Below are 23,951 nucleotides of genomic sequence, written 5' to 3'. Positions count from 1 at the left end.
TTAATGCCTACTGGCCCTCTGGCTAAAGACTTGTTCCTGCCAGTCCCTAATGCCAGCCGGCCCTCTGGCTAAAAACAGAAAGACGTGTTCCTACCAGTCCTTAATGCCAGCCGGCCCTCTGGCTAAAAACAGAAAGACTTGTTCCTGCCAGTCCTTAATGCCAGCCGGCCCTCTGGCTAAAGACTTGTTCCTGCCAGTCCCTAATGCCAGCAGGCCCTCTGGCTAAAAACAGAAAGACTTGTTCCTACCAGTCCCTAATGCCAGCCGGCCCTCTGGCCCTCTGGCTAAAAACAGAAAGACTTGTTCCTGCCAGTCCTTAATGCCAGCCGGCCCTCTGGCTAAAAACAGAAAGACTTGTTCCTGCCAGCCTAAAAAAACAGAAAGACTTGTTCCTGCCAGTCTCTAATGCCAGCCGGCCCTCTGGCTAGGCTAAAAACAGAAAGACTTGTTCCTGCCAGTCCCTAATGCCAGCCGGCCCTCTGGCTAGGCTAAAACAAAAAGACTTGTTCCTGCCAGTCCCTAATGCCAGCCGGCCCTCTGGCCCTCTGGCTAAAAACAGAAAGACTTGTTCCTACTCCCTAATGCCAGTTGTTCCTGCCAATGCCAGCCGGCCCTCTGGCTAAAAACAGAAAGACTTGTTCCTGCCAGGCTAAAAAAAACAGAAAGACTTGTTCCTGCCAGTCCCTAATGCCAGCCGGCCCTCTGGCTAGGCCAGAAAGACTTGTTCCTGCCAGTCCCTAATGCCAGCCGGCCCTCTGGCTAGGCTAAAAACAAAAAGACTTGTTCCTGCCAGTCCCTAATGCCAGCCGGCCCTCTGGCCCTCTGGCTAAAAACAGAAAGACTTGTTCCTGCCGGTCCTTAATGCCAGCCGGCCCTCTGGCTAGGCTAAAAACAGAAAGACTTGTTCCTGCCAGTCCCTAATGCCAGCCGGCCCTCTGGCTAGGCTAAAAACAAAAAGACTTTTCCTGCCAGTCCCTAATGCCAGCCGGCCCTCTGGCTAAAAACAGAAAGACTTGTTCCTGCCAGTCCCTAATGCCAGCCGGCCCTCTGGCTAGGCTAAAAACAGAAAGACTTGTTCCTGCCAGTCCCTAATGCCAGCCGGCCCTCTGGCTAGGCTAAAAACAGAAAGACTTGTTCCTGCCAGTCCCTAATGCCAGCCGGCCCTCTGGCTAGGCTAAAAACAGAAATACTTGTTCCTGCCAGTCCCTAATGCCAGCCGGCCCTCTGGCTAGGCTAAAAACAGAAAGACTTGTTCCTGCCAGTCCCTAATGCCAGCCGGCCCTCTGGCTAGGCTAAAAACAGAAAGACTTGTTCCTGCCAGTCCCTAATGCCAGCCGGCCCTCTGGCTAGGCTAAAAACAGAAAGACTTGTTCCTGCCAGTCCCTAATGCCAGCCGGCCCTCTGGCTAGGCTAAAAACAAAAAGACTTGTTCCTGCCAGTCCCTAATGCCAGCAGGCCCTCTGGCTAGGCTAAAAACAGAAAGACTTGTTCCTGCCAGTCCCTAATGCCAGCAGGCCCTCTGGCTAGGCTAAAAACAGAAAGACTTGTTCCTGCCAGTCCCTAATGCCAGCAGGCCCTCTGGCTAAAAACAGAAAGACTTGTTCCTGCCAGTCCCTAATGCCCTCTGGCCCTCTGGCTAAAAACAGAAAGACTTGTTCCTGCCAGTCCTTAATGCCCTCTGGCCCTCTGGCTAAAAACAGAAAGACTTGTTCCTGCCAGTCCTTAATGCCCTCTGGCCCTCTGGCTAAAAACAGAAAGACTTGTTCCTGCCAGTCCTTAATGCCCTCTGGCCCTCTGGCCCTCTGGCTAAAAACAGAAAGACTTGTTCCTGCCAGTCCTTAATGCCCTCTGGCCCTCTGGCTAAAAACAGAAAGACTTGTTCCTGCCAGTCCTTAATGCCCTCTGGCCCTCTGGCTAAAAACAGAAAGACTTGTTCCTGCCAGTCCCTAATGCCAGCCGGCCCTCTGGCTAAAAACAGAAAGACTTGTTCCTGCCAGTCCTTAATGCCCTCTGGCCCTCTGGCTAAAAACAGAAAGACTTGTTCCTGCCAGTCCTTAATGCCCTCTGGCCCTCTGGCCCTCTGGCTAAAAACAGAAAGACTTGTTCCTGCCAGTCCTTAATGCCCTCTGGCCCTCTGGCTAAAAACAGAAAGGGTTAAGAAGCTTTGTGTGCCAGTTTAGGACTGCCTATGAAGAGTGCTCTTCTCCCTGAGAGAGGAGGAGAGGAGAGGAGAGAGGGGGAGGGGAAACGAGGAGAGAGGAGAGGGGTAGGAGAGAGGGGGAGGGGTAACGAGGGGGGAGAAGAGGAGAGAGGGGGAGGGGAAACGAGGGGGAGGCGGGGAGAGAGGGGGAGGGGAAACCAGGGGGAGGAGAGGAGAGAGGGAAAGAGGGGGGAGATAGGGAAGAGATAGCTCTGTTCATACACTCTGCTGCTGGCTCCGAGATTAACTGGGATAGAGAGGGATTACAGTCTGCCTTCCCCAGGAACGCTTTGTTGTAAAATCACAGACATGTTGTCACCGGGACTGTGTACTTTGTTCTGAAACATGACCTAAAATATAAGGTGATCGTCACTGGAGAGACCTGTTTCACTGAAGACACCTGTTTCACGAGGTCAAGGGTGAAGGATTAAGGAAGTGTCTGAGAAGGTAAGATTTCATTTTTTACTTTTGTAAACATTGATTGTTAAGTTTGTTGTCAGTGATGGCTTGCCTGTATCAGAGAGAGTCAACTATTTGGATAAACGTAGCTATCACAATCAGTCATACCACTGATCACATATATACAATCCACTCTAATCGTTTTGTTCTACTCTAGTCTTCCTCGGGTCATATTAAATTGTAGTTTTTCTTTGTACTCAAAATAATAGCTATTCATTTTAAGAAACCACAGTACAATCTACCATCTGACCTCGTCCAAGGACTTTAATCACAGTATAACAAATCCCTCATTATATAAGAAAACTATCTGAGGTTTGTTTTAGCATTTAATCCCTGACTTCATCCATATGTTTACTTTTAGAACAGATCACCAATGTCAATGGAAGTTAACCCTAACCCTGGATGCTCCTAACTCTAACCCTGGATGCTCCTAACTCTAACCCTGGATGCTCCTAACTCTAACCCTGGATGCTCCTAACTCTAACTCTGGATGCTCCTAACTCTAACCCTGGATGCTCCTAACTCTAACCCTGGATGCTCCTAACCCTGGATGCTCCTAACTCTAACCCTGGATGCTCCTAACTCTAACCCTGGATGCTCCTAACTCTAACCCTGGATGCTCCTAACTCTAACCCTGGATGCCCCTAACTCTAACCCTGGATGCTCCTAACCCTGGATGCTCCTAACTCTAACCCTGGATGCTCCTAACCCTGGATGCTCCTAACTCTAACCCTGGATGCTCCTAACTCTAACCCTGGATGCTCCTAACTCTAACCCTGGATGCTCCTAACTCTAACCCTGGATGCTCCTAACTCTAACCCTGGATGCTCCTAACCCTGGATGCTCCTAACCCCCTGGATGCTCCTAACTCTAACCCTGGATGCTCCTAACTCTAACCCTGGATGCTCCTAACTCTAACCCTGGATGCTCCTAACCCTGGATGCTCCTAACTCTAACCCTGGATGCTCCTAACTCTAACCCTGGATGCTCCTAACCCTGGATGCTCCTAACCCTGGATGCTCCTAACCCTGGATGCTCCTAACCCTGGATGCTCCTAACCCTGGATGCTCCTAACCCTGGATGCTCCTAACCCTGGATGCTCCTAACTCTAACCCTGGATGCTCCTAACTCTAACCCTGGATGCTCCTAACTCTAACCCTGGATGCTCCTAACTCTAACCCTGGATGCTCCTAACCCTGGATGCTCCTAACTCTAACCCTGGATGCTCCTAACTCTAACCCTGGATGCTCCTAACTCTAACCCTGGATGCTCCTAACTCTAACCCTGGATGCTCCTAACTCTAACCCTGGATGCTCCTAACTCTAACCCTGGATGCTCCTAACCCTGGATGCTCCTAACTCTAACCCTGGATGCTCCTAACCCTGGATGCTCCTAACTCTAACCCTGGATGCTCCTAACCCTGGATGCTCCTAACCCTGGATGCTCCTGACCCTGGATGCTCCTAACCCTGGATGCTCCTAACCCTGGATGCTCCTAACTCTAACCCTGGATGCTCCTAACTCTAACCCTGGATGCTCCTAACTCTAACCCTGGATGCTCCTAACTCTAACCCTGGATGCTCCTCTAACCCTGGATGCTCCTAACCCCCTGGATGCTCCTAACCCTGGATGCTCCTAACCCTGGATGCTCCTAACCCTGCTCCTAACCCTGATGCTCCTAACTCTAACCCTGGATGCTCCTAACTCTAACCCTGGATGCTCCTAACTCTAACCCTGGATGCTCCTAACTCTAACCCTGGATGCTCCTAACTCTAACCCTGGATGCTCCTAACCCTGGATGCTCCTAACTCTAACCCTGGATGCTCCTAACTCTAACCCTGGATGCTCCTAACTCTAACCCTGGATGCTCCTAACTCCTAACCCTGGATGCTCCTAACTCTAACCCTGGATGCTCCTAACTCTAACCCTGGATGCTCCTAACTCTAACCCTGGATGGCTTAACCCTGGATGCTCCTAACTCTAACCCTGGATGCTCCTAACTCTAACCCTGGATGCTTAACCCTGGATGCTCCTAACTCTAACCCTGGATGCTCCTAACTCCCCTGGATGCTCCTAACTCTAACCCTGGATGCTCCTAACTCAACCCTGGATGCTCCTAACCCTGGATGAAACTCTAACCCTGGATGCTCCTAACTCTAACCCTGGATGCTCCTAACCCTGGATGCTCCTAACTCTAACCCTGGATGCTCCTAACTCTAACCCTGGATGCTCCTAACTCTAACCCTGGATGCTCCTAACTCTAACCCTGGATGCTCCTAACCCTGGATGCTCCTAACTCTAACCCTGGATGCTCCTAACCCTGGATGCTCCTAACCCTGGATGCTCCTAACCCTGGATGCTCCTAACTCTAACCCTGGATGCTCCTAACTCTAACCCTGGATGCTCCTAACCCTGGATGCTCCTAACTCTAACCCTGGATGCTCCTCACCCTGGATGCTCCTAACTCTAACCCTGGATGCTCCTCACCCTAACCCTGGGTTTATTTTTAAATCTTCAGTGGCTTTGTGGGGCGGGGGGGGTTTAGTTCAACCCGGATGTGTGGTGATCAGTGAGGGTGAAGATAAGAGGTTCCAGGAACAACATTCTGAGTATTGGTACGTTAGCTACATCCTCTATTGTAACACACGGACAGTTGACGAGATCAACGTGTTTGCACAGCGTATTGTTTAGTGCATATCTATCTAGTGGAGTCGTCTTCATACATGGCATACGGTCACTTTTTAAGCTGCAGTATACATTAATCTGCCGGATACAGTGTGTGGTTTATTAACCGCTGTGTCTAGTGACCCAGCCAGGTGTGTCTCTAGTGACCCAGCCAGGTGTCTCTCTAGTGAACCAGCCAGGTGTCTGTCTAGTGACCCAGCCAGGTGTGTCTCTAGTGACCCAGCCAGGTGTGTCTCTAGTGACCCAGCCAGGTGTCTCTCTAGTGACCCAGCCAGGTGTCTGTCTAGTGACCCAGCCAGGTGTCTCTCTAGTGACCCAGCCAGGTGTCTCTCTAGTGACCCAGCCAGGTGTCTCTCTAGTGACCCAGCCAGGTGTCTGTCTAGTGACCCAGCCAGGTGTCTCTCTAGTGACCCAGCCAGGTGTCTGTCTAGTGACCCAGCCAGGTGTCTCTCTAGTGACCCAGCCCGGTGTCTGTCTAGTGACCCAGCCAGGTGTCTCTCTTGTGACCCAGCCAGGTGTGTCTCTAGTGACCCAGGCAGGTGTCTGTCTAGTGACCCAGCCAGGTGTGTCTCTAGTGACCCAGCCAGGTGTCTGTCTAGTGACCCAGCCAGGTGTATCTCTTGTGACCCAGCCAGGTGTGTCTCTAGTGACCCAGGCAGGTGTCTGTCTAGTGACCCAGCCAGGTGTGTCTCTAGTGACCCAGCCAGGTGTCTGTCTAGTGACCCAGCCAGGTGTGTCTCTAGTGACCCAGCCAGGTGTCTGTCTAGTGACCCAGCCAGGTGTGTCTCTAATGGGTGCAGGGTTAGTTGGTAGTGAGGTTTTAATGGGTGCAGGGTTAGTTGGTAGTGAGGTTTTAACGGGTGCAGGGTTAGTTGGTAGTGAGGTTTTATGGGTGCAGCGTTAGTTGGTAGTGAGGTTTTAAGGGTGCAGGGTTAGTTGGTAGTGAGGTTTTAATGGGTGCAGGGTTAGTTGGTAGTGAGGTTTTAACGGGTGCAGGGTTAGTTGGTAGTGAGGTTTTAATGGGTGCAGGGTTAGTTGCTAGTGAGGTTTTAAGGGTCCTGGGTTAGTTAGTAGTGAGGTTTTAATGGGTGCAGGGTTAGTTGGTAGTGAGGTTTTAATGGGTGCAGGGTTAGATGGTAGTGAGGTTTTAACGGGTGCAGGGTTAGTTGGTAGTGAGGTTTTAATGGGTGCAGGGTTAGTTGGTAGTGAGATTTTAATGGGTCCAGGGTTAGTTGATAGTGAGGTTTTAATGGGTGCAGGGTTAGTTGGTAGTGAGGTTTTAATGGGTGCGGGGTTAGTTGGTAGTGAGGTTTTAATGGGTGCAGGGTTAGTTGGTAGTGAGGTTTTAATGGGTGCAGGGTTAGTTGGTATAGTAGTGAGTTTTTAATGGGTGCGGGGTTAGTTGGTAGTGAGGTTTTAATGGGTACAGGGTTAGTTGGTAGTGAGGTTTTAATGGGTACAAGGTTAGTTGGTAGTGAGGTTTTAATGGGTACAGGGTTAGTTGGTAGTGAGGTTTTAATGGGTACAGGGTTAGTTGGTAGTGAGGTTTTAATGGGTACAGGGTTAGTTGGTAGTGAGGTTTTAATGGGTGCAGGGTTAGTTGGTAGTGAGGTTTTAATGGGTGCAGGGTTACTGGAAGGGCCACTTTTCTTCGTTTTCACCTCCCCTTTGTGTCACAGTGTTATGAATTGACACTCCAGAACAGTAGGATACAGGCCACACAGTAGGTGGCAGCATATACCTCTACCGAATGTTTGCGGACCGTCATAATACCATAGAAAAAGAAAAGAGGAAGAGACTCACAAACACGCTTTTCCATGTATGAAGCTGATATTCAATGGCCTAATGGCAGTACTGCCAAAGTCAGGGTTCAATTACAGTTTTTTACATATCTATTTTTGCTATCTCTATTGTCTCTGTCTCCCCTGTGTCTTTATCTCTATTGTCTCTGTCTCCAGTGTGTCTTCATCTCTATTGTCTCTGTCTCCCCTGTGTCTTTATCTCTATTGTCTCTGTCTCCCCTGTGTCTTTATCTCTACTGTCTCCCGGTGTCTTTATCTCTACTGTCTCTGTCTCCCCTGTGTCTTTATCTCTACTGTCTCCGTCTCCCCTGTGTCTTTATCTCTACTGTCTCCGTCTCCCCTGTGTCTTTATCTCTACTGTCTCTGTCTCCCCTGTGTCTTTATCTCTACTGTCTCCGTCTCCCCTGTGTCTTTATCTCTACTGTCTCCGTCTCCCCTGTGTCTTTATCTCTACTGTCTCTGTCTCCCCTGTGTCTTTATCTCTACTGTCTCTGTCTCCCCGGTGTCTTTATCTCTACTGTCTCTGTCTCCCCGGTGTCTTTATCTCTACTGTCTCTGTCTCCCCTGTGTCTTTATCTCTACTGTCTCTGTCTCCCCGGTGTCTTTATCTCTACTGTCTCCATCTCCCCTGTGTCTTTATCTTTACTGTCTCCCCGGTGTCTTTATCTCCAGTGTCTCCATCTCCCCTGTGTCTTTATCTCTACTGTCTCTGTCTCCCCTGTGTCTTTATCTCTACTGTCTCTGTCTCCCCTGTGTCTTTATCTCTACTGTCTCTGTCTCCCCTGTGTCTTTATCTCTACTGTCTCTGACTCCCCGGTGTCTTTATCTCCAGTGTCTCCATCTCCCCTGTGTCTTTATCTCTACTGTCTCTGTCTCCTCTGTGTCTTTATCTCCAGTGTCTCCATCTCCCCTGTGTCTTTATCTCTACTGTCTCCCCGGTGTCTTTATCTCCAGTGTCTCCATCTCCCCTGTGTCTTTATCTCTACTGTCTCTGTCTCCCCTGTGTCTTTATCTCCAGTGTCTCCGTCTCCCCTGTGTCTTTATCTCTACTGTCTCCCCGGTGTCTTTATCTCCAGTGTCTCCATCTCCCCTGTGTCTTTATCTCTACTGTCTCTGTCTCCCCTGTGTCTTTATCTCCAGTGTCTCTGTCTCCCCTGTGTCTTTGTCTCTACTGTCTCTGTCTCCCCTGTGTCTTTATCTCTATTGTCTCTGTCTCCCCTGTGTCTTCATCTCTATTGTCTCTGTCTCCCCTGTTTCTTCATCTCTATTGTCTCTGTCTCCCCTGTGTCTTTATCTCTATTGTCTCTGTCTCCCCTGTGTCTTCATCTCTATTGTCTCTGTCTCCCCTGTGTCTTCATCTCTATTGTCTCTGTCTCCCCTGTGTCTTTATCTCTACTGTCTCCCCTGTGTCTTTATCTCTACTGTCTCTGTCTCCCCTGTGTCTTTATCTCTACTGTCTCTGTCTCCCCTGTGTCTTTATCTCTACTGTCTCCGTCTCCCCTGTGTCTTTATCTCTACTGTCTCCGTCTCCCCTGTGTCTTTATCTCTACTGTCTCTGTCTCCCCTGTGTCTTTATCTCTACTGTCTCCGTCTCCCCTGTGTCTTTATCTCTACTGTCTCCGTCTCCCCTGTGTCTTTATCTCTACTGTCTCTGTCTCCCCTGTGTCTTTATCTCTACTGTCTCTGTCTCCCCGGTGTCTTTATCTCTACTGTCTCTGTCTCCCGGTGTCTTTATCTCTACTGTCTCTGTCTCCCCTGTGTCTTTATCTCTACTGTCTCTGTCTCCCCGGTGTCTTTATCTCTACTGTCTCCGTCTCCCCTGTGTCTTTATCTTTACTGTCTCCCCGGTGTCTTTATCTCCAGTGTCTCCATCTCCCCTGTGTCTTTATCTCTACTGTCTCTGTCTCCCCTGTGTCTTTATCTCTACTGTCTCTGTCTCCCCTGTGTCTTTATCTCTACTGTCTCTGTCTCCCCTGTGTCTTTATCTCTACTGTCTCTGACTCCCCGGTGTCTTTATCTCCAGTGTCTCCATCTCCCCTGTGTCTTTATCTCTACTGTCTCTGTCTCCTCTGTGTCTTTATCTCCAGTGTCTCCATCTCCCCTGTGTCTTTATCTCTACTGTCTCCCCGGTGTCTTTATCTCCAGTGTCTCCATCTCCCCTGTGTCTTTATCTCTACTGTCTCTGTCTCCCCTGTGTCTTTATCTCCAGTGTCTCCGTCTCCCCTGTGTCTTTATCTCTACTGTCTCCCCGGTGTCTTTATCTCCAGTGTCTCCATCTCCCCTGTGTCTTTATCTCTACTGTCTCTGTCTCCCCTGTGTCTTTATCTCCAGTGTCTCTGTCTCCCCTGTGTCTTTGTCTCTACTGTCTCTGTCTCCCCTGTGTCTTTATCTCTATTGTCTCTGTCTCCCCTGTGTCTTCATCTCTATTGTCTCTGTCTCCCCTGTTTCTTCATCTCTATTGTCTCTGTCTCCCCTGTGTCTTTATCTCTATTGTCTCTGTCTCCCCTGTGTCTTCATCTCTATTGTCTCTGTCTCCCCTGTGTCTTCATCTCTATTGTCTCTGTCTCCCCTGTGTCTTTATCTCTACTGTCTCCCGGTGTCTTTATCTCTACTGTCTCTGTCTCCCCTGTGTCTTTATCTCTACTGTCTCTGTCTCCCCTGTGTCTTTATCTCTACTGTCTCTGTCTCCCCTGTGTCTTCATCTCCAGTGTCTCCATCTCCCCTGTGTCTTTATCTCTACTGTCTCCCCGGTGTCTTTATCTCCAGTGTCTCTGTCTCCCCTGTGTCTTTATCTCTACTGTCTCCCCGGTGTCTTTATCTCCAGTGTCTCTGTCTCCCCTGTGTCTTTATCTCTACTGTCTCTGTCTCCCCTGTGTCTTTATCTCCAGTCTCTCCGTCTCCCCTGTGTCTTTATCTCTACTGTCTCTGTCTCCCCGGTGTCTTTATCTCCAGTGTCTCTGTCTCCCCTGTGTCTTTATCTCACTAGATTACACCACCCCCTTCTGTGTGCTCTATTGTATCTGCTTCTCTCTCTCTGTCTCTGTGTGTCCTTTGCCGCTTCCTGTCCCTGTCTCTGTCCCTGCTCCTGTTCCGGTCCCTGTCCCTGCCCGTCCCTGTCTCTGCCTGTCTCTATCCCTGCCTCTCCCTGTCTCTCTTCCTGCCCTTGTCTCTTCTCCTGCCTATCGCTTTCTCTGACCTTATCCCTGCCTGTCTTTGTCTCTTCTTCTGACTGTCCCTGTCTCTTCTTCTGACTGTCTCTGTTTAGGTGTCTGTCCCTGTCTCTTCTTCTGCCTGTCTCTGTCCCCGGTCCCTGTCTCTGTCTCTTCTTCTGACTGTCTCTGTCTCCTGTCTATGTTTATGTGTCTGTCCCTGTCTCTCCTTCTGCCTGTCTGTCTCTCCTTCTGCCTGTCTCTCCTTCTGCCTGTCTCTGTCTCCTGTCTCTGTCTCTTCTTCTGACTGTCTCTGTCTCTTCTTCTGCCTGTCTCTGTTTAGCTGTCTGTCCCTGTCTCTTCTTCTGCCTGTCTCTGTTTAGGTGTCGGTCCCTGTCTCTTCTTCTGCCTGTCTCTGTTTAGGTGTCGGTCCCTGTCTCTTCTTCTGCCTGTCTCTGTTTAGGTGTCGGTCCCTGTCTCTTCTTCTGCCTGTCTCTGTTTAGGTGTCTGTCCCTGTCTCTTCTTCTGCCTGTCTCTGTTTAGGTGTCGGTCCCTGCCACTTCTTCTATATGTCTCTGTCTCTTCTTCTGCCTGTCCAGGTCCTTGTCTGTGTCTCTATCTCTGTTCAGGTCCCTGTTCCGTTCCCTGTCTGTGTCTCTATCTCTGTACCGTTCTCTGTCCCGGCCTCTTCTTCTGGTTAACTATGTGCCTGTCTCTGTCCAGGTCCTTATCTCTGTCTCTGCTGTATGTCTTTATCTCAATCTCTCCCCCTGCCCCCCCCCCAGGTCTGACAGAGATGCTGTCCAGTGTGACAGAGGAGGTGAGGCTGGCTATCCACAGTGACATCAGTGGGTCTGAAGTCCTCTACAGCCTTCTCAGCGCCCCCTGGCTACAGTCTCTACTCAAGGTCTCAAATCTGTATTTTTTTTTATACAGTCTCTGCTAAAAGACTGTCATATTTATTTGTGTTTCTTTTTTATACAGGGTCTGAAATCTGACCATTAATCCAACCCCTTTATGAGCCAAACCATACATCACCCAGATTTTGGCCATACATCTTGATATTACCTGTATATAATACTACCATAATGACAGCTATAAGTGTTAGTTAGCTTCTTTTAATCCATACCTTTTTAATCCATACCTTTTAATCAGTACTTTTTAATCAATACCTTTTAATCCATACCCTTTAATCCATACCCTTTAATCCATACCATTTAATCCATACCTTTTTAATCCATACCCTTTAATCAATACCTTTTAATCCATACCTTTTAATCCATACCTTTTAATCCATACCCTTTAATCAATACCTTTTAATCCATACCTTTTAATCCATACCTTTTAATCCATACCTTTTAATCCATACCTTTTTTAATCCATACCTTTTTAATCCATACCTTTTAATCCATACCTTTTTAATCCATACCTTTTAATCCATACCTTTTTAATCCATACATACAGACATGCATGATAGTGACATGGTACATGAATTATATGTATCTAATGCTTGTTATCTTAGTCGCTACGCTAGCCCTCTGTAATGTTACCTTGTTATCTTAGTCGCTACGCTAGCCCTCTGTAATGTTACCTTGTTATCTTAGTCGCTACGCTAGCCCTCTGTCATGTTACCTTGTTATCTTAGTCGCTACGCTAGCCCTCTGTCATGTTACCTTGTTATCTTAGTCGCTACGCTAGCCCTCTGTAATGTTACCTTGTTATCTTAGTCGCTACGCTAGCCCTCTGTCATGTTACCTTGTTATCTTAGTCGCTACGCTAGCCCTCTGTAATGTTACCTTGTTATCTTAGTCGCTACGCTAGCCCTCTGTCATGTTACCTTGTTATCTTAGTCGCTACGCTAGCCCTCTGTAATGTTACCTTGTTATCTTAGTCGCTACGCTAGCCCTCTGTAATGTTACCTTGTTATCTTAGTCGCTACGCTAGCCCTCTGTCATGTTACCTTGTTATCTTAGTCGCTACGCTAGCCCTCTGTAATGTTACCTTGTTATCTTAGTCGCTACGCTAGCCCTCTGTCATGTTACCTTGTTATCTTAGTCGCTACGCTAGCCCTCTGTAATGTTACCTTGTTATCTTGGTCGCTACGCTAGCCCTCTGTAATGTTACCTTGTTATCTTGGTCGCTACGCTAGCCCTCTGTAATGTTACCTTGTTATCTTAGTCGCTACGCTAGCCCTCTGTAATGTTGGTGTTTTCTACAGTAGTCACTATGCTAGCCCTCTGTAATGTTGGTGTTTTCTACAGTAGTCACTATGCTAGCCCTCTGTAATGTTGGTGTTTTCTACAGTAGTCACTATGCTAACCCTCTGTAATGTTGGTGTTTTCTACAGTAGTCACTATGCTAACCCTCTGTAATGTTGGTGTTTTCTACAGTAGTCACTATGCTAGCCCTCTGTAATGGTATCTTGGTGTTTTCTACAGTAGTTGCTACGCTAGCCCTTTGTAATGTTGGTGTTTTCTACAGTAGTTGCTACGCTAGCCCTCTGTAATGTTATCTTGGTGTTTTATACAGTAGTCACTGTTAGCCCTCTTTAATTTTATATTTGTGTTTTCTACAGTAGTCGCTACGCTAGCCCTCTGTAATGCTATCTTGGTGTTTTCTACAGTAGTCGCTACGCTACCCCTCTAATGTTATCTTGGTGTTTTCTACATTAGTCGCTACGCTAGCCCTCTTTAATGTTATCTTGGTGTTTTCTACAGTAGTCGCTATGCTAGCCCCCTCTAATGTTATCTTGGTGTTTTCTACAGTAGTCACTATGCTAGCCCTCTAATGTTGGTGTTTTCTACAGTAGTCGCTATGCTAGCCCTCTGTAATGTTATCTTGGTGTTTTCTACAGTAGTCGCTACGCTAGCCCTCTGCAATGTTGGTGCTTTCTACAGTAGTCACTATGCTAGCCCTCTGTAATGCTGGTCTGTAATGTAGGCTGTTTCTACAGTAGTCGCTACGCTAGCCCTCTTTAATGTTATCTTGGTGTTTTCTACAGTAGTCACTATGTTAGCCCTCTGTAATGTTGTTGTTTTCTACAGTAGTCGCTATGTTTGCCCTCTGTAATGTTACCTTGTTATCTTGGTGTTTTCTACAGTAGTCGCTACGCTAGCCCTCTGTAATGTTATCTTGGTGTTTTCTACAGTAGTCGCTACGCTAGCCCTCTGTAATGTTATCTTGGTGTTTTCTACAGTAGTCGCTACGCTAGACCTCTGTAATGTTATCTTGGTGTTTTCTACAGTAGTCGCTATGCTAGACCTCTGTAATGTTATCTTGGTGTTTTCTACAGTAGTCGCTACGCTAGCCCTCTGTAATGTTATCTTGGTGTTTTATACAGTAGTCACTGTTAGCCCTCTGTAATGTTATCTTGGTGTTTTCTGCAGTAGTCGCTACGCTAGCCCTCTGTAATGTTATCTTGGTGTTTTATACAGTAGTCACTGTTAGCCCTCTGTAATGTTATCTTGGTGTTTTCTACAGTAGTCACTGTTAGCCCTCTGTAATGTTATCTTGGTGTTTTCTACAGTAGTCGCTACGCTAGCCCTCTGTAATGTTATCTTGGTGTTTTATACAGTAGTCGCTACGCTAGCCCTCTGTAATGTTATCTTGGTGTTTTCTACAGTAGTCACTACGCTAGCCCTCTGTAATGTTATCTTGGTGTTTTCTACAGTAGTCGCTACGCTAGCCCTCTGTAATGTTATCTTGGTGTTTTATACAGTAGTCGCTACGCTAGCCCTCTGTAATGTTATCTTGGTGTTTTCTACAGTAGTCACTACGCTAGCCCTCTGTAATGTTATCTTGGTGTTTTATACAGTAGTCGCTACGCTAGCCCTCTGTAATGTTATCTTGGTGTTTTATACAGTAGTCACTGTTAGCCCTCTGTAATGTTATCTTGGTGTTTTCTACAGTAGTCACTACGCCCTCTTTAATGTCATACCTAGTGCCTGTCTGTCTGTTTTGTCTCTGTGTAATCTGTGTAATGAACATGTCTGTTCTCTCTACAGATCTACGAGTGTCTGCAGAAGTTCAGAAGTCTTCCACCCAGTCCCTACCTGCCCTATGTCTCTGGTCTCTCTCACGAGGTCAGTCCACCCAGTCACCACTACCTGCCCTATGCTTCTGGTCTCTCTCACGAGGTCAGTCCACCCAGTCCCTACCTGCCCTATGCCTCTGGTCTCTCTCACGAGGTCAGTCCACCCAGTCACTACCTGCCCTATGCCTCTGGTCTCTCTCACGAGGTCAGTCCACCCAGTCACTACCTGCCCTATGCCTCTGGTCTCTCTCACGAGGTCAGTCCACCCAGTCACTACCTGCCCTATGCCTCTGGTCTCTCTCACGAGGTCAGTCCACCCAGTAACTACCTGCCCTATGTCTCTGGTCTCTCTCACGAGGTCAGTCCACCCAGTCACCACTACCTGCCCTATGCCTCTGGTCTCTCTCACGAGGTCAGTCCACCCAGTAACTACCTGCCCTATGCTTCTGGTCTCTCTCACGAGGTCAGTACCTCGGCAGGTAGCCTAGTGGTTAGAGCGTTGGACTAGTAACCTAAGGTTGCTAGATCAAATCCCGAGCTGACAAGGTAAGAATCTGTCGTTCTGCCCCTGAACAAGGCAGTTAACCCACTGTTCCAAGACCGTCATTGAAAGTAAGAATTTCTTCTTAACTGACTTGCCTAGTTAAACCAAGGTACAAAAATAAAAAGTGCACTAGACTCTTAGGGAGTGTCTGAATTGGCACCCTTTTCCTTATATTTTTACCAGGGCATAAAGGATCTAAAGTAGTGCACTATATAGAGAGTAGGGTAGCATTTAGGACGTACCCTCACTCTCTGACAGAGAACTAGATGACTTGGGCTAACTGTGCAGCCCACAACATCATGAATGACAGCTAATGGTACTGATCTTGTGTTTGTTTGTATGCCTGTTTAACAGATCCTGTCCAACATCCGAGCAGTACCAGCTCCGTCCCCAGAGGCCAGACAGCTCTATAGTCTATTGAAGTCCCCCCATCTACAGGTAAGCTGTGGGAGCTTTCATTCACCTTATTCAGACCGTTGGGCTTTTACTGTCAGAACAGATTAGACTACTTGTGGCCTTCTCCCACGAGCGCGCTAACCCGAACATTAGCGTGCTAACCAGAACACTAGCGTGCTAACCCGAACACTAGCGTGCTAACCCGAACACTAGCGTGCTAACCCGAACGTTAGCGTGCTAACCCGAACACTAGCGTGCTAACCCGAACGTTAGCGTGCTAACCCGAACGTTAGCGTGCTAACCCGAACACTAGCGTGCTAACCCGAACACTAGCGTGCTAACCCGAACGTTAGCGTGCTAACCCGAACACTAGCGTGCTAACCCGAACACTAGCGTGCTAACCCGAACGTTAGCGTGCTAACCCGAACGTTAGTGTGCTAACCCGAACGTTAGCGTGCTGTCTTGATTATTTTCCTTTCAATAAACTATTCTAGTTGGGTAAAATGACAGGTGAAGTATCACTTGGCTCGGCTCAGTTTAGCTTGGCTTAGTACTGTGAAAGAGGCTATAGGACTTCCCTCTGTTGATCTGTGTTCCTCTTGCTGACTGACTGACTCACTGACTGACTGACTCACTGACTCGCTGACTTACTGGCTAACTGACTCACTGACTGACTGACTGACTGGTTGGCTGACTGACTGGTTGGCTAACTGACTGACTGGCTGGTTGGCTGACTGGCTAGCTGACTGACTGACTGGCTGGTTGGCTGACTTGCTGACTGACTGACTGACTGGTTGGCTGACTGACTGGTTGGCTAACTGACTAACTGGCTGGTTGGCTGACTTGCTGACTGACTGACTGGTTGGCTGACTGACTGGCTAACTGGTTGGCTGACTTGCTGACTGACTGGTTGGCTGACTGACTGACTGGCTAGCTGGTTGGCTGACTTGACTAACTGACTGACTGACTAGTCGGCCTACTTGCTGGATGACTGACTGGTTGGCTGACTTGCTGACTGACTGGCTAACTGACTGACTGACTAGTTGGCATACTTGCTGGCTGACTGGCTAACTGACTAACTGGCTAACTGACTGGCTGGCTGACTGACTGGCTAACTGACTGACTGACTAACTGACTGACTGACTGACTAGTTGGCATACTTGCTGGCTGACTGACTGGTTGGCTGACTGACTGGCTAACTGACTGACTGACTGACTAGTTGGCGTACTTGCTGGCTGACTGGCTAACTGACTGACTGACTGGTTGGCTTACTGACTGGCTAACTGACTGACTGGCTGGTTAGCTGACTGGCTAGCTGACTGACTGGCTGGTTGGTTGACTTGCTGACTGACGACTGGCTGGTTGGTTGGCTGACTTGACTGACTGACTGGTTGGCTGACTGACTGACTGGCTAGCTGGTTGGCTGACTTGATGACTTACTGGCTAACTGACTAACTGACTGACTAGCTGGTTGGCTGACTGACTGGCTAACTGACTGACTGACTGACTAGTCAGCCTACTTGCTGGATGACTGACTGGTTGGCTGACTTGCTGACTGACTGGCTAACTGACTGACTGACTGACTAGTTGGCGTACTTGCTGGCTGACTGGCTAACTGACTGACTGGTTGGCTGACTTGCTGACTGACTGGCTAACTGACTGACTGGCTAACTGACTGACTGGCTAACTGACTGACTGACTGACTGACTGACTGACTGGTTGGCTGACTAACTGACTGACTGGCTAACTGACTGACTGACTGACTGACTAGTTGGCATACTTGCTGGCTGACTGACTGGTTGGCTGGCAGACTGACTGGCTAACTGACTGACTGATTGACTAGTTGGCATACTTGCTGGCTAACTGACTGACTGGCTAACTGACTGACTGACTAGTTGGCATACTTGCTGGCTGACTGGCTAACTGACTGACTGACTGGCTAACTGACTGACTGGCTAACTGACTGACTGACTGGTTGGCTGACTTGTTGACTGACTGGTTGGCTGACTGACTGACTGGCTAGCTGGTTGGCTGACTTGATGACTTACTGACTAACTGACTGACTAGCTGGTTGGCTGACTGACTGGCTAACTGACTGACTGACTGACTAGTCAGCCTACTTGCTGGATGACTGACTGGTTGGCTGACTTGCTGACTGACTGGCTAACTGACTGACTGACTGACTAGTTGGCGTACTTGCTGGCTGACTGGCTAACTGACTGACTGGTTGGCTGACTTGCTGACTGACTGGCTAACTGACTGACTGGCTAACTGACTGACTGGCTAACTGACTGACTGACTGACTGACTGACTGACTGGTTGGCTGACTTGCTGACTAACTGACTGACTGGCTAACTGACTGACTGACTGACTAGTTGGCATACTTGCTGGCTGACTGACTGGTTGGCTGGCTGACTGACTGGCTAACTGACTGACTGATTGACTAGTTGGCATACTTGCTGACTGACTGGCTAACTGACTGACTGGCTAACTGACTGACTGACTAGTTGGCATACTTGCTGGCTGACTGGCTAACTGACTGACTGACTGGCTAACTGACTGACTGGCTAACTGACTGACTGACTGGTTGGCTGACTTGTTGACTGACTGACTGGCTAACTGACTGACTGACTGACTGACTGACTGACTAGTTGGCGTACTTGCTGGCTGACTGACTGGTTGGCTGACTGACTGGCTAACTGACTGACTAGTTGGCGTACTTGCTGGCTGACTGACTGACTGGTTGGCTGACTTGCTGACTGACTGGCTAACTGACTGACTGGCTAACTGACTGACTGACTAGTTGGCGTACTTGCTGGCTGACTGGCTAACTGACTGACTTGCTAACTGACTGACTGACTGACTGGTTGGCTGACTTGCTGACTGACTGGCTAACTGACTGACTGGCTAACTGACTGACTGACTGACTAGTTGGCACACTTGCTGGCTGACTGACTGGTTGGCTGACTGACTGACTGACTGACAGACTAGTTGGCGTACTTGCTGGCTGACTGGCTAACTGACTGACTGGTTGGCTGACTTGCTGACTGACTGGCTAACTGACTGACTGGCTAACTGACTGACTGACTAGTTGGCGTACTTGCTGGCTGACTGGCTAACTGACTGACTGGCTAACTGACTGACTGACTGGTTGGCTGACTTGCTGACTGACTGACTGGCTAACTGACTGACTGACTGACTAGTTGGCATACTTGCTGGCTGACTGACTGACTGGTTGGCTGACTTGCTGACTGACTGGCTAACTGACTGACTGACTGACTAGTTGGCGTACTTGCTGGCTGACTGACTGACTGGTTGGCTGACTTGCTGACTGACTGGCTAACTGACTGACTGGCTAACTGACTGACTGACTAGTTGGCATACTTGCTGGCTGACTGACTGGTTGGCTGACTGACTGGCTAACTGACTGACTGGCTAACTGACTGACTGACAGACTAGTTGGCGTACTTGCTGGCTGACTGACTGGTTGGCTGACTTGCTGACTGACTGGCTAACTGACTGACTGACTAGTTGGCGTACTTGCTGACTGACTGACTGACTGGTTGGCTGACTTGCTGACTGACTGGCTAACTGACTGACTGGTTGGCTGACTTGCTGACTGACTGGCTAACTGACTGACTGACTGGTTGGCGTACTTGCTGACTGCCCGTGTTCTTCCTCTCCCAGGCCCTCCTCTCAGCCCATGACATGGTGGCCCAGACGGACTATGAGCCAGTTCTCCCTCCGCTCCCTGAGGACCTGCCGGAAGACGAGGAGGCCGTGAGGATCGTCTGTCTGGTCAAGAACAAACAGCCTCTGGTACATATATCTACTAGAACTCTACACCTCACAATGCTGTTACACTCACATTGCACTACTGTTTTTTATTTTATTTGAATTATATCACCTTTATTTAACCAGGTAGGCCAGTTGAGAACACCTTTATTTAACCAGGTAGGCCAGTTGAGAACACCTTTATTTAACCAGGTAGGCCAGTTGAGAACACCTTTATTTAACCAGGTAGGTCAGTTGAGAACACCTTTATTTAACCAGGTAGGCCAGTTGAGAACACCTTTATTTAACCAGGTAGGCCAGTTGAGAACACCTTTATTTAACCAGGTAGGCCAGTTGAGAACACCTTTATTTAACCAGGTAGGCCAGTTGAGAACACCTTTATTTAACCAGGTAGGCCAGTTGAGAACACCTTTATTTAACCAGGTAGGCCAGTTGAGAACACCTTTATTTAACCAGGTAGGCCAGTTGAGAACACCTTTATTTAACCAGGTAGGCCAGTTGAGAACACCTTTATTTAACCAGGTAGGCCAGTTGAGAACACCTTTATTTAACCAGGTAGGCCAGTTGAGAACACCTTTATTTAACCAGGTAGGCCAGTTGAGAACAAGTTCTCATTTACAACTGCGACCTGGCCAAGATAAAGCAAAGCAGTGCGACACAAACAACAACACATGGAATAAACAAACATACAGTCAATAACACAGTAGAAAAATCTATATACAGTGTGTGTGTAAATGAGGTAGGATAAGGGAGGTAAGGCAATAAACTCTGTTACTGATGACGGCTCAATGTAGCTAAAGTTACATTCTCAAGGGGAATATTCTGTGGCATAAGTATCATGGACATGCAAAACAGTCATCTCTATTTCTGTTAGTCACTCTGAGGACATTACAGAAGCTATAATCTGTAATGTCCTGTTGTGGCTGCTTCTCTCTCGTAGCTCCCCTAAAGACTTCGGTCTCATCCCTGGGGCTGTTAACTTGTTGACTGGGGTGCTAGTCCTAATGTAACCCCAGACTCTGTCTCTACTTATAAGAACGGTGGACGAGGTAGTGCCAGCGGAGGGTTTATCCGTAGTCGTTGGGACAGCCTGCGGCGCATCACCCTCGAGAGACTGGTCCACGGGAGGAGAGCGTGGTCAGGGGAGCATTTAGCCGCGTCAGGGGGGCACAGAGACAGTTATACCTCTGCTGACCTGCTGGCCCCCCTGCTCCCTGGTCAGTCCCGGCCCCTCCCTCGCTTCGAGTCCATCGGGTCGCGACTCCTTCCTCGCTATGACTCCGTAGGCAGCTGCAAGCTGTGTCGCCAGACAGGAGACCTCTGGGAGAGAGGCTTGAACCACTCTGCTCCCTCTGTCTACAGCCCTGTGCACACAGATGGTAGGAGGACAGAGGGGACACAGGAAGCAACTACAATACGTGTTAGTGTATTGTAAAGCTTCTTCTTTCCTTTCCAGGAAGTATTTTTAAATACGTGTGATTCGTCCTCACTGTTTCTGTTAGTTCTTTCTGCTGGGTTGGATCTTCTTCTTAATGATCATTAATATTTCTGCTTTCTTTCTCTTCCATCTTCTCCGCTGACCTCTAACCTCTACGACTGTCTTCCTCGTCCCCCTGTGGAGATAAAACCAAACAGAACGGAGACAACAGGAATTACGACCTAAGAAAGGGGGACTATGCCTACCCTCCCTCTCACTGGAAAGGCCCTGTCCCAACCATCAGCCTGACCGTCACTAAGTCCCCTGTCTATCACTCCGCTTTGGGGGACCACCCCAGTAAGATCCTAACTCCTGGTAGTAGTAGCGGTGGCCCCCGGGCTCGGACGGCTCCCTCTAGCCCCATGCCCAGGCGTCGGAGTTGGCTAGGCTCCCAGAACGAAGCTAGTGGGTACCACTCTCTGGATATGACTGAGCAGCCCAGCTTGGACGAGCTGAAGAGTACGGTACAGGCCGTAGCCAGCAGCATGGAGAACAGCAGTATTGATGTCCGTGACCTGGGCCAGAAGATGGTGTCCGCCACGCAGCTGATGTCAGAGAGCGTGGATGAGAATGCTCTAGCTCTCAACTTGTTAGTGGAGGTGGTCGATAAACTGCAGGGACTCGTTATTGAATCCAAGTCTCACGACACACCTCCGCCGCCTCCTCCTCCTCGACCCATACTCTTCCGTTCACCTCCCTCTTCTCTTCCTCCTCCTCAACCCATACTCTTCCGTTCACCTCCCTCTTCTCTTCCTCCTCCTCAACCCATACTCTTCCGTTCACCTCCCTCTTCTCTTCCTCCTCCTCAACCCATACTCTTCCGTTCACCTCCCTCTTCTCTTCCTCCTCCTCAACCCATACTCTTCCGTTCACCTCCCTCTCCTCCACCACCTCCTCCTCCTCAACCCATACTCTTCCGTTCACCTCCCTCTTCTCTTCCTCCTCCTCAACCCATACTCTTCCGTTCACCTCCCTCTTCTCTTCCTCCTCCTCAACCCATACTCTTCCGTTCACCTCCCTCTCCTCCACCACCTCCTCCTCCTCAACCCATACTCTTCCGTTCACCTCCCTCTCCTCCACCACCTCCTCCTCCTCAACCCATACTCTTCCGTTCACCTCCCTCTCCTCCACCACCTCCTCCTCCTCAACCCATACTCTTCCGTTCACCTCCCTCTCCTCCACCACCTCCTCCTCCTCGACCCATACTCTTCCCTTCACCTCCCTCTCCTCCACCACCTCCTCCTCCTCAACCCATACTCTTCCCTTCACCTCCCTCTCCTTCTCCTCTTCCACCACCTCCTCTTCGTCCTCAAATCAAACTCTTCCCATCTCCTCCCCCTAGCCACTTTTTCACCTCCTCCTCCTCCTCCTCTTCTTCTTCTTCTTCCTCCTCCTCTTCTTCCTCCTCCTCCTCATCATCCATCGTAGCCTATATGGATAGTCACCTCTCACCTCCAACTTCCAGGAAGTCTTCCTTGGGTCAGAAGGCCAACGGTAAGAGGAGGGTGACCATCAGTGGTCCTCTCCAGGGACCTGGTAACGCCCATCTCTCCAACGGGTTCTCTGGTTCAGGAGTAGAGGAGGACCAGAACACCACAGGATGCTTTTCCAGTAAGAAGAAGAAGAAGAAGAAGAAGTAACGCTCAGGATCCTGGTCTCCTCTCCTCCTTCATCTGCTCTGCTGTCTTCAACAACGAACATAACCGTGAAAGGTAAATAGACTGAACTCGGTTGACGGCGTTATCATTCCCAAGGGTTCTGTCTCCTGTATTTGGACGGTTGACCTCCTGTGATCTCAGTCAAAGGTACAGTGGTACATCCCGTCATTGCAGTGTGTAACCTTACTCACTATCTCTCCTTTAATCTTGTCTCTACCTTGTTACTGGTTTTACTCTGTCTCACATTCTGGCATCTCTTCATTCTCAAAAATGTGATTCAACTTTCCATCATCATCACCACCACCATAATCATCATCACCACCACCACCCCCATCATCATCATCATCATCATCATCATCATCATCATCATCATCATCACCACCACCACCACCATCATCATCATCATCACCACCACCACCACCACCACCACCACCATCATCATCATCATCATCATCATCATCATCATCATCATCATCATCATCATCATCACCACCACCACCATCACCACCACCATCATCATCACCACCATCATCACCACCATCATCATCACCGTCATCATCATCACCCTCATCACCATCATCATCATCATCATCATCATCATCATCATCACCATCATCATCATCATCATCATCATCATCATCATCACCATCACCACCACCATCATCACCACCATCATCATCATCATCATCATCATCACCATCATCATCATCATCACCATCATCATCACCATCATCATCACCACCATCATCACCATCACCATCATCATCACCATCATCACCACCACCATCATCACCATCATCACCACCACCATCATCACCATCATCATCATCATCACCATCATCATCATCATCATCATCATCATCATCATCATCATCATCATCATCATCATCATCATCACCACCATCTTCATCATCATCATCATCATCATCACCACCACCATCGTCATCATCATCATCATCATCATCACCACCATCGTCACCATCATCATCACCATCATCACCACCACCATCATCACCATCATCATCATCATCATCACCACCACCATCATGTTTTGTTGATCGTCATCGTGTCCATTGTCATCGTGTCCATCGTCATCGTGTCCACCGTCATCGTGTCCATCGTCATCGTGTCCATCGTCATCGTGTCCATCGTCATCGTGTCCATCGTCATCGTGTCCACCGTCATCGTGTCCACCGTCATCGTGTCCACCGTCATCGTGTCCACCGTCATCGTGTCCACCGTCATCGTGTCCACCGTCATCGTGTCCACCGTCATCGTGTCCACCGTCATCGTGTCCATCGTCATCGTGTCCACCGTCATCGTGTCCACCGTCATCGTGTCCACCGTCATCGTGTCCATCGTCATCGTGTCCACCGTCATCGTGTCCACCGTCATCGTGTCCATCGTCATCGTGTCCACCGTCATCGTGTCCACCGTCATCGTGTCCATCGTCATCGTGTCCATCGTCATCGTGTCCACCGTCATCGTGTCCACCGTCATCGTGTCCATCGTCATCGTGTCCATCGTCATCGTGTCCATCGTCATCGTGTCCACCGTCATCGTGTCCATCGTCATCGTGTCCACCGTCATCGTGTACATCGTCATCGTGTCCAGAAACATGTCTCGTCTCCATTCACACAGAACACTTCAATTAGGGACTTTTTTATGTCAAAGAAATGCATGTGATCGCGTTTTTAAATATTGTACCCACCAGGGAGCCACGATAAAGAGGGACGAGGAAACCGGAGAGATAT

General features: G+C 48.9%; 2 protein-coding genes across 2 annotated transcripts in view; both read left to right on the top strand.

Annotated features, from left to right (window-relative positions):
• The first annotated feature begins 2,405 nt into the window (after nucleotides 1-2,405).
• The window catches only part of mpp4a (MAGUK p55 scaffold protein 4a), a 48,077-nt gene continuing 26,531 nt past the window's right edge, over nucleotides 2,406-23,951 (top strand). Inside the window, exons 1-6 of the mRNA XM_052521827.1 lie at nucleotides 2,406-2,647; nucleotides 11,080-11,201; nucleotides 14,299-14,376; nucleotides 15,226-15,309; nucleotides 18,955-19,086; nucleotides 23,912-23,951. The exon at nucleotides 23,912-23,951 is cut by the window's right edge and continues 42 nt beyond it. Of these exons, the coding sequence (XP_052377787.1) occupies nucleotides 11,091-11,201; nucleotides 14,299-14,376; nucleotides 15,226-15,309; nucleotides 18,955-19,086; nucleotides 23,912-23,951 (445 nt within the window). The 5' untranslated portion in view covers nucleotides 2,406-2,647; nucleotides 11,080-11,090. The remainder of the gene's footprint in view (nucleotides 2,648-11,079; nucleotides 11,202-14,298; nucleotides 14,377-15,225; nucleotides 15,310-18,954; nucleotides 19,087-23,911) is intronic.
• Nucleotides 5,864-11,085, top strand: LOC127931042 (uncharacterized). Its single transcript, XM_052521828.1, has 4 exons — nucleotides 5,864-6,756; nucleotides 6,955-8,992; nucleotides 10,924-10,990; nucleotides 11,080-11,085. Exons 2-4 carry the CDS (start codon nucleotides 7,161-7,163, stop codon nucleotides 11,083-11,085), a joined length of 1,905 nt encoding a protein of 634 aa, XP_052377788.1. The 5' UTR covers nucleotides 5,864-6,756; nucleotides 6,955-7,160.

Source organism: Oncorhynchus keta, chromosome 7 (assembly GCF_023373465.1).
Source record: "Oncorhynchus keta strain PuntledgeMale-10-30-2019 chromosome 7, Oket_V2, whole genome shotgun sequence".
NCBI classification, from domain to species: domain Eukaryota; kingdom Metazoa; phylum Chordata; class Actinopteri; order Salmoniformes; family Salmonidae; genus Oncorhynchus; species Oncorhynchus keta.
Note: the sequence above shows the minus strand (reverse complement) of the source record. Positions and strands in the feature narration are given on the sequence as shown.

What these genes read in the sequence shown, in the direction of transcription:
- LOC127931042 (XM_052521828.1), top strand. Translation starts at nt 7,161, where the DNA reads ATGTATGAAGCTGATATTCAATGGCCTAATGGCAGTACTGCCAAAGTC. An exon ending in TTATCTTTACTGTCTCCCCG is followed by an intron (nt 8,993 to 10,923) that starts GTGTCTTTATCT and finishes ATCTCTGTTCAG; the next exon opens with GTCCCTGTTCCGTTCCCTGT.